Raw genomic sequence first — 10,698 nt, forward strand, 5'->3', positions numbered from 1 at the left:
CATACAGTACTTCCTACCATACAGTACTTCCTACCATACAGTACTGTCCTACCATACAGTACTTCCTACCATACAGTACTTCCTACCATACAGTACTTTCTACCATACAGTACTTTCTACCATACAATACTTTCTACCATACAGTACTGTCCTACCATACAGTACTTTCTACCATACAGTACTTTCTACCATACAGTACTTTCTACCATACAATACTTTCTACCATACAGTACTTTCTACCATACAGTACTTTCTACCATACAATACTTTCTACCATACAATACTTTCTACCATACAGTACTGTCCTACCATACAGTACTTTCTACCATACAGTACTGTCCTACCATACAGTACTTTCTACCATACAGTACTGTCCTACCATACAGTACTTTCTACCATACAGTACTGTCCTACCATACAGTACTTTCTACCATACAATACTTTCTACCATACAGTACTTTCTACCATACAATACCTTCACAGGATACAATACTTTCCTAGGATACAATACTTTCCTAGGATACAATATTTCCTAGGACCAATACTGACAGGAGCTGATCGGATCGATAAAGGGACTAAAGTGACCGGAGACGTTCTGCAGCTCGTTTTTATCAGAGGAAACATCGATCAGCCGCAAAAACACAAAGGAGCGTCAGTTTCCTCCACCAGGATCAATAACAGCTGATCAATCACAGCTGATCAATGAGAGCGGATCAATGAGAGCGGATCAATGAGAGCGGATCAATCGGAGCGGATCAATGAGAGCGGATCAGGTCCCTCACCTCGCTGGAGACGCAGGACCGGTGCGCGTCTGGGATCGACAGCAGGATCTTGTGCGTCAAGCTGCGGCTCCTCTGAACGACCTCCTGGAAGCGCGGGTCCGCAACAAGCGCGCCTCCGCCGCTGCTGCGCGTCGCCGGAGGCGCGCCGCGGGCCACCGAGGCCATGTAGCCGGGGAGCAGGAGCACTGCGGGCCGCACAAACCACAGCGGGTCACCGCGAGACGTCCGCACAATCTGCCGTCACACAGGAGGAGCAGCAGGAGGAGGAGCAGCAGGAGGAGCAGGAGGAGCGGAGAAGAGGAGGAGGAGCAGGAGCAGGTGGAGCAGGAAGAGCAGGAGGAGCGGAGAAGAGGAGGAGGAGCAGGAGGAGGAGCAGGAGGAGGAGCGGAGAAGAGGAGGAGGAGGAAGAGCAGGAGCAGGTGGAGGAGGAAGAGCAGGAGGAGCGGAGAAGAGGAGGAGGAGCAGGTGGAGCAGGAGGAGCAGCAGGAGAATAAAGCGCGGCTCCGCAGTGCAGAGGGTAGTTGCCCCCCCCGCTGGGTCAGGAATAGCCTCTGTAACGTGAAGCTCCAACCAAAAGTAACTCCATCAGGTAAGGATGTGAAAGTTTGAGCAGGAGAGACTCGTGACGTCATCATGATATCAAATTAAATTCCTCTGAGGAAATTAAATCTGCAAAAACACTTGATGGCTTCCGGCCAGGGTCCATCCTGACACACACACACACGCACACACACACACACACACACACACGCACACGCACACACACACACACACACACACACGCACACGCACACACGCACACACGCAGTGCCGCCTCACAGCAGCTGTGACGTCACGACTCACCCATCAGGACGAGCATGGTGGAGCTGCAGTGAGGCGGATCGATGCTGAGGTCAGATATATAGGCGCTGCCAGCGGTTTCCCAACACTTCTGCTGAAATCATGACACTTCACACTTTTCACGCGCTCGGCAGATTCCCGCCGAATTACTGACTTTATGAGCTCATCCTCACCGTGAATCATATTAGTGGAGCATCTTGTGGTTTTAGTATTTTAAATCCACGTGAAATGACTTTCGGCGAAGTTGAAAGGAAAGCAACACGTGATGAGTTTCAGTCTAACTCCTCAGTCTCACGTCAGGTTTGTGGTTTAAATCTCATTATTGCTGAAACTCTGGAAAGTTCAAGTCCAGCGGGTCTTGAAACCCCAGAAGAAACGGTGAGCAACGGGCCTTTTGTGTCACCAGTGAAATCACAAGTAGTGACAATCTCCTTTTCACTCAACTTTCTGAAACTCTGGGCTTTTGGAGGATCTTCCTCTCCTTCACTATTTACTGTTTACTGCGTTTCTGCCTTTTCCAGCTGCGAGGGAGGAAATCCTCTTCTGCTTTACCGGAACTCTCATTTAGAAAGTCTGGACATTCAAGCAACGTGGGAGATTTAGGCTGACAAGAATTCTGTGAATATATATTGTATATTGTATATTGTATATTGTATACTATATATTGTATAGATTTACTTCCCCGGACTGTGAAAAACGTCTTGTTTAATAGAAACAATAGAATAAAATGCAGGTTTGGAAGGAGACTTCCGGTCGCTGAGGCTTCTTGTCCGGACATGTCTCATTGAAGTGAAACGGGGGAAAGACCTGGCAGCCAGCAGCGCCCCCTGCTGGGAGCAGCTCACACTAATGACTCAACAAAATAAAAGAAGAAGTGGATCCTGCCAGTGACGTCATTTTACTCGAAACAATATTGCGCTTGTTTACTTCTTTTGTCTCTCAATATGAGTGATCAGTCACTCAAATGAAATCAAAACGCTGAAAATGAGATGAAAACACACATTTTATCTTGAAAATTCTGTTTCCTGTTTGTTGTCTTTTATGTTTGTTTTAAAAAAAGTGCTTAAAATTGATTTTGTTCATGAAATACGCAATTAAAACTGAATGAACTGTATCAAACGACTTATTACATCTGAAACTTTATTTTGTAATATGAACTACCTTTATTACTCAGAACTTAAGGAAAAACTAATCAAACTCACTTTAGTGTGATTGTGTGGTATTTTTAGGCAACTTGGACTTTTGAGTATTTCTTAAAAAATATATAACAAAGTATATCACATGATCTTTACTTTTACAACAATAAGATTCATTACAGCCACAATTTTAATTATTATTCACATTTTTAATGACAAAGTTCCTGCTTCATGTTTCATTTCCTGTTTGACGTCAGATCAAAGAACATCAGCGACACGAAGTTCAGTTTAAACTCTGAGGCCTTAAAATGGTCAAAGTGTTGACGAGTATTAATATTCAGAGTATTAATATTCAGAGTATTAATGTTCAGAGTATTAATGTTCAGAGTATTAATGTTCAGAGTATTAATGTTCAGAGTATTAATATTCAGAGTATTAATGTTCAGAGTATTAATGTTCAGAGTATTAATATTCAGAGTATTAATGTTCAGAGTATTAATATTCAGAGTATTAATATTCAGAGTATTAATGTTCAGAGTATTAATGTTCAGAGTATTAACTCAGCGGTGCTCTTTGCTGCTGGACATGGAAACACTGTTGCATTCTGGGTAGTGTGCGGTACTGTGCAGTGCTGTGTGGTACTGGTTAGTACTGTGCAGCACTGTGTGGTACTGGTTAGTACTATGCAGTACTGTGTGGTACTGCGCAGTACTGGTTAGTACTGTGTGAAGGTATTCTGTGTAAATCTTAGCTTTGCCATGTTTCTTTCTTCGTGACCTCGTCTTCATCTTTCTACGTTTCCACCGTCATTATTTAATTATTAAATATTAAATACCCCCCCCCGACCCCTGACCCCTGACCCCTGACCCCCCCCCCCCCCCTGCCCCCCCCACCAGGAGGCCACATGTGATCCTGAGCCTGGAAACATTTTCTCCTGTAACTCGAACCTCCAACTCGGCTTCACTCTGCTGGATTGGATCACCTGATCCCCCTTTGTGTCTCGTTACCCTGCAGAGGTAGGGCTCATGGTAGGGTAACCTGTCCCTGGGAGGGGGGGGGGGGAGGGGGGGAGTAGGGGAGGGAGGGGGGGGGGGGGGGGGGGGGAGTAGGGGAGGGAGGGAGGCTGAAATTTAAATTAACCTGAACTGAGGCTCAGGTTACCGCCGGCCTCTCTGGCCGTGGACACACACCTGTCGTACATCCAGGTGAACAAAGGAAGGACACACACACACACACACACACACACACACACACACACACACACACACACACACACACACACTTGCTTGTTTGAGCCGTTTTTATCCTGCACTTTTTAAATCAGTGTCGAAGTATAGAAAACTAAAGGTTCCTTCCCAGGAGGTGTGTGTGTGTGTGTGTGTGTGTGTGTGTGTGTGTGTGTGTGTGTGTGTGTGTGTCCCTTGTAAAGCGCGCCCCCCCCCCCCCCCGGTGAGGGCAGGTCAGGCCTCTGAGCAAGGCAGACGATCCCCGGTGGCGTCGTCCCTTCGTCTCCTCAAGAACTGGGTCACTGAGACGACGGCCTCATCCTGCTGCACTTCAATCATTTAGAGTGTGTGTGTGTGTGTGTGTGTGTGTGTGTGTGTGTGTGTGTGTGTGTGTGTGTGTGTGTGTGTGTGTGTGTGTGTGTGTGTGTGTGTGTGTGTGAGAGACACAGGAAGTCCTCGTTGACGATCCCTAATGAGTCGTTCTCTGTTAGACGACGTCCATCAAAGCAGTTTTAACTGTCGATTGGTTCTCATGATTACCAGACAGCCTTCATGGTGACGTGGTGAATGAGTGAACAGGTGAACAGGTGAGTGAGTGAGTCCCCTGGAGTCACTGCTCTCAGGAACCATCAGCGCCTCGTTACACAATCAGACTTGAGGAAAAAAGAAAACCACTGAAATGTAAAACACATTGGTACTTTTATTGTGAAGGTGGTTCCAGGAGGAAGTGGCGCCGGCGTTCCGAGCTCCACGCTCCACTGGACAAACTCCATTTGTATCCCATTAGTGGCGCCGGAGCCTCACTTCCTGCGGAGCCGCGGTGGCCAGCAGAGGATGAATTATTCATGTTCCTGAGCAGGAACACCACTCTGCGCGGCGGGGAGGCGGAGCCTCACACCACCGTGCTGACGGTGGACGACTCCTCCGACTTGCCCGGCAGGCTGGGCAGCGACTTCAGGTACTCCAGGTGGCGCCGCGCGTCCTCCTGGTTGGCGCGGACGTAGTACACCAGGTAGGACACCACCATGGCGAACCAGCCCAACATGACCACCAGCATGGCCACGTCCGTAGTCCTCTTCGCCGCCGCGCACAGGTCCGCGTCCGGCGCCAGCAGCAAGGCCCGGCCCGCCACGCCGGCGTCCTCCGGCTCGGAGGTGTGGCACACCAGGCCGGCCAGCGAGGCCGGCTCCAGGGCCACGCGGGGCAAGGCGGTCTGCAGGCCGCAGTCGCAGTGCCACGGGTTGTCGCTGAGGTTGGCCCGGGCCCGCAGGCCCCCGAACGCCTCGGCCCGGAAGTCCGCCAGCCGGTTGGAGGACAAGTCCAGGACCCGCAGGGAGGCGGCCAGGCCCCTGAAGGCCCCCGGCTCCAGGCGGCTCAGCCGGTTGTGGGACAGGTCCAGCTCCACCAGGTCCGGCAGGCCCAGGAAGGCGTCGGCCGGCACGGCGCCGATCAGGTTGTAGTCCAGGTAGGCGCGGCGGGTGTCGTTGGGGAGGTCCGGCGGGACCCGGGTCAGCTGCAGGTTGCTGCAGCGCACCGTACGGCCCCCGCCGCGGCTCTCAGAGCAGTAGCAGCCGCCGGAGCAGCCGGGGGGGGCCCGGCGGAGGCCCGGCGGAGGCCCGGGGGAGGCCCGGCGGAGGCCCGACGGAGGCCCGGTGGAGGCCTGATGGAGGCCGGGGGTCATCAGGACCAGGCTCAGGACCACCAGGCGGCGCAGCAGCCAGTCTGCAGGCGGCAACATGGTGGGGCATGCTTCAGGGGCCGAGGGCGGAGCTCCACGTCAACCCCCCCGGGGACAGACCAACCTGCCGCATGAGACAAGAGACAGGAGACAAGAGACATGAGACAGGAGACATGAGACATGAGACAGTGGAGACCAGGTGGTTCTGGGCGATTCTTTACTTCTGCACAACTCTGAGGATTAAGCCGTGGCGTCCTTTGTGGGGGGGAGGGGGAGGGGGTGTGGGGGCGGTGGTCTGGGAGGGGGTCTGGGGGTGGGGGCGGTGGTCTGGGGGTGGGGGCGGTGGTCTGGGAGGGGGGGCGGTGGTCTGGGAGGGGGGGCGGTGGTCTGGGAGACGGCACGAAGCTCACTTCAGCATGCCGGCGCCCAGAGACCCTGACCCTCGGTGGATTTCCAGGAAAGTCCAGGGATCAAACCGTCTCTTCATCTGAGACTCAATAAATGAAGGAAGACACGGGGACATTCAGTGTCTCTGGAGGAGCTGATGTCCCTCAGAGCAGAGACGTCCTCCAGAGACACGGGGACATTCAGGGTCTCTGGAGACGTTCCAGCCACATCAACCTGCAGTGACTCTGATTGGTTCTTCAATAGACGTTCTAGAACAAGACTGGTTGGAGTCCAGGATGGTCCCTGGGGGGTCCAGAGAGTCCGTCCAGTCAGACAGCGTCTGACCGACGTCCTTCAGACTTGGTGGACCAGCAGGTTCCGACCTGAACCCTTCATTAAGATCTGATCTCCTAGCTGGACTCACAGAGACCGGTTCTACCGGGACCTACCAGGACCAGCTGGACTCACAGAGACCGGTTCTACCGGGACCTACCAGGACCAGCTGGACTCACAGAGACCGGTTCTACCGGGACCTACCAGGACCAGCTGGACTCACAGAGACCGGTTCCACCGGGACCTACCAGGACCAGCTGGACTCACAGAGACCGGTTCCACTGGGACCTACCAGGACCCGCTGGACTCACAGAGACCGGTTCTACCGGTTCTACCAGACTGCTTCATTTGTGGAACGCGGCTGGAGGCTGGACCAGATCCACTTAACAAGATTACACAATGAAATCCATCTGTAAGTGCCTCCAAGTATCACATGACACTGTGTGTGTGTGTGTGTGTGTGTGTGTGTGTGTGTGTGTGTGTGTGTGTGTGTGTGTGTGTGTGTGTGTGTGTGTGTGTGTGTGTGTGTGTGTGTGTGTGTGTGTGTGTGTGTGTGTGTGTGTGTGTGTGTGTGTGTGTGTGTGAGAGATGAGATCTTGGTTCTGTTTATCGTCACGTCTTCATGGAGGACGAGGAAAGAAACCGACAGGATTTCCGTCTCTGTTGGAACGAAGACAAAACAGGGTTGAACTGATGTGATGGAGGAGGAGGAGCAGGAGGAGCAGGAGCAGGAGGAGCAGGAAGAGGAGGAGGAGCAGGAGGAGCAGGAGGAGCAGGAGGAGCAGGAGGAGCAGGAGGAGGAGTGTGGGTAAAGGAGATTAGACACATGACATCTGGGTGGTAGAGACAAAGAGGTTAGGGGACGTTATTTAAGGGACGTTATTAAAGGACGTTATTTAAGGGACATTATTAAAGGACGTTATTAAAGGACATTACAAAGACAACAGAGACACTAATGACATGTGGAGGAAAAGTGAGTCGGAATAATTGTGGACGAGATGAAGCGTCAGGATGTTGATAATTGCAGCTGGTGATTAGAAGGGCGGCGCTGCAGGAAGTCACACCCCGCCCAAATAAAGCGTCACAGGAAGCCCGTCCTGGGGACTGATGTCTCCACCGTCCAGGCAAACACAAGCACTTCTCCAGGAAGACGCTGCGTCATGGAGCTTTCACTTCCACAATAAAGTCCTGACGGCACATAAACCGTCCAGACCTCCACTGAGACACAACCGTCTGGACTCAAAGACAAAAACCAAGCCAATTAAAAACCAGCAGAAGTTTCCAGAGACGATCGAGTTGTGTGATGCTCTTGTCTCTGTGCAGCTCGAACCTTCTCACAGCTTCCAGGCTGCAAACACTGCATGAATATTGCATCAGGCCACTTTATGGTTAAATATGGAAAATAAAGTGAAGCAGGAAAGAAAAGAGCTTTTTTAGCATTTAGAATCAAAGGTGTGACGGTTAATGAAGCGATAATCACATTTCACTGCTTTCAGCTCCTTTTACATCCTGAACAGTTACATTTGTACTTGAGTACTCAAGTAATGACTTGAAGAGCTTAGAGCTATAATACAAACTTCAGCTGCTCACGTGTCTAACTGGACGTCAGACTAACAAGGAAGTTCGAAGAGATCATAAAGTGACAGCAGAAGAAGAAGAGGAGCCTCGTGGACTGACGTCCTGCTGAAGTTTGTCTTCCATCGAGTCACAGCGGGAGGCTGCAGCTCTGACGTCATACCACCACTAATCAACTCGTCCAATAACAACGACGATACAAACACTTCCTCTTATTAGGATCAGAAGATCAGGAACGTTTGGGACATTGCAAAGAACACAATGAGGTTCTGATCAGTGTCACACGCACACGCACACACACACACACACACACACTCACGTCTTTGCCGCTTCGCCTCTTCTCTCCATGATGCCTCTTCTGAGCCAGAGCCCGAAAATAAAACCGTCCAGCGGCTCCAGAAGCGGTCCTCTCAGTCTGCTACCATCCGGGAGAGCGAGGGAGAGAGGGAGAGAGAGAGAGAGAGAGGGAGAGGGAGAGGGAGAGAGACGCGCTCCTGCTGCGCTCCAGGGCGCGCGGCGCGGCGCGGCGCTGCCTTTTAGTTTCCACGCAACCAAAAGACCAGGAAACATCTGCAAGGACGCAGCGCGAGGAGCAGGACGGTCACTGACGGCGGCGTCTCGCGTTCTGCTGCAGAGCGTCGCTGGAGAACCTGTTGAAATGAGCGACGCTGGAGAACCCGTTGAAATGAGCGACGCTGGAGAACCCGTTGAAATGAGCGACGCGCGGTGCGGAACGCGGTTTTACGCACGAGATTGTGCAGAAGCGGCGCGTCGAGCGGCGGCTTGCGTCCATTCAGCCTCTCACCCTGACTGCTGTGAGTAAAGCAGGTTTCATGTTCATGCATCAGGTTTCAGTACAGTGCCCCCCCCCCCACACACACACACACACAGTCATATAGGGGCTGCCTGCCACACTAATCATGTTTGATCTGCAGCTCGTTGTTCCACGGATCCCCGGCCTCCAGCCTCTTCCTGCCTGCTGCCAGCCGATAAGGAAGCCCAATCAAACCCATATGGAAACAGCCCCCCCCCCCCCCCCCCCCCCGGGGAGCCTGCCAAGCTGCTGGGCATGAGGTTTTAATGGAATTAAAATCAATAAAGTGGGATACTCAACCCAAAGTCTCATGCTGGTGCCACAGATTGTTCATAATTAACTTCTTTCCTTTGATGTCTTTGATGGTAAAGCTGATCAGACAAGTGAAATACTGCTGTTCTGTACAGCTCCTGGTACAGCAGGAGGTTGTGAGTCCATTAGAGGGAGATCAGATCGGTGGAACCTGAGACAGAGAAGCAGCAGGAAATGGGTTCAGTTCCCCGGAGCAGAGTTCCCCGGATCCTTCATCACATTACGGGTGCATGAAGACCAGGCCGGGCTTCTGATCCGGATCAGCTTGTGGAGGAGTCCTGCAGCCTGGCAGTGACCCGGGAGGCCAAACTGCTCCCACGTCTCCACAACGTCTCCACAACGTCTCAAGAACGTCTCCACAACGTCTCCACAACGTCTCCACAACGTCTCAAGAACGTCTCCACAACGTCTCCACAACATCTCCACAACGTCTCCACAACGTCTCCACAACGTCTCAAGAATGTCTCCACAACATCTCCACAACGTCTCCACAACGTCTCCACAACGTCTCCACAACATCTCCACAACGTCTCCAGAACGTCTCCACAACATCTCCACAACGTCTCCACAACGTCTCCACAACGTCTCAAGAACGTCTCCACAACATCTCCACAACGTCTCCAGAACGTCTCCACAACATCTCCACAACGTCTCCACAACGTCTCCACAACGTCTCAAGAACGTCTCCACAACATCTCCACAACGTCTCCACAACATCTCCACAACGTCTCCACAACGTCTCCACAACGTCTCAAGAACGTCTCCACAACATCTCCACAACGTCTCCACAACGTCTCCACAACATCTCCACAACGTCTCCACAACATCTCCACAACGTCTCCACAACGTCTCCACAACGTCTCCACAACGTCTCCACAACATCTCCACAACGTCTCCACAACGTCTCCAGAACATCTCCACAACGTCTCCACAACGTCTCCACATTGTCTCCACAACGTCTCCACAACGTCTCCACAACGTCTCCACAACGTCTCCACAACGTCTCCACAACGTCTCCAGAACATCTCCACAACGTCTCCAGAACATCTCCACAACGTCTCCACAACGTCTCCACAACGTCTCCACATTGTCTCCACAACGTCTCCACAACGTCTCAAGAACGTCCACCCCCTGAAGCTCCACCCCCTGAAGCCCACCTGAGGCTCCACCCCCTGAAGCCCCACCCCCTGAGGCTCCTCCCCCTGAAGCTGCCTGCAGGACACACCCGCGGAGGACTCGGCGCCGCAGGTCGTAAAGTTCAACACGTGAGATGTGAGGTCGTCGCGCCGCCGGGCGTTTCCTGCCGGTGCAGGATAGAAGTGCAGCTGCTTTCCACTGCCCTTTCAAAGTAATGAATCATTCTTGGTCCTTCATTGTGTGTTGCAGACGTTTCCACAATGGCGGCGGGGAGGGCCCTTCACCTTAAAGGTCAGGACTCCTCCCAGCGCACTGGGATCTTAACTACTGGTCTCTCCAACATGTTGTTTGTAATATGATTCATCGAGAAGCTGACAGAGAAATTCACATTTTACTTAAGTGTGCATATATTTTATGCATATTTTGCTCAGCGTCCTTCCTGTCGGTCCTCCAGCGTCCACAGGGACAAACTGGACGT

General features: G+C 52.1%; 1 protein-coding gene across 1 annotated transcript; it reads right to left on the minus strand.

Moving 5' to 3' along the window:
* Positions 1-4,700: 4,700 nt before the first annotated feature.
* Positions 4,701-8,409, minus strand: lrrc3ca (leucine rich repeat containing 3Ca). Its single transcript, XM_080522051.1, has 2 exons — positions 8,277-8,409; positions 4,701-5,786 (listed from the first exon to the last, which is right to left on the minus strand). The coding sequence occupies exon 2, from the start codon at positions 5,720-5,722 to the stop codon at positions 4,877-4,879; it is 846 nt and encodes a 281-aa protein (XP_080378177.1). The 5' UTR covers positions 5,723-5,786; positions 8,277-8,409; the 3' UTR covers positions 4,701-4,876.
* Positions 8,410-10,698: the final 2,289 nt, after the last annotated feature.

The sequence above is a fragment of the Blennius ocellaris genome (genome assembly GCF_963422515.1).
Source record: "Blennius ocellaris genome assembly, contig: SCAFFOLD_292, whole genome shotgun sequence".
Classification (NCBI taxonomy): Eukaryota; Metazoa; Chordata; class Actinopteri; order Blenniiformes; family Blenniidae; genus Blennius; species Blennius ocellaris.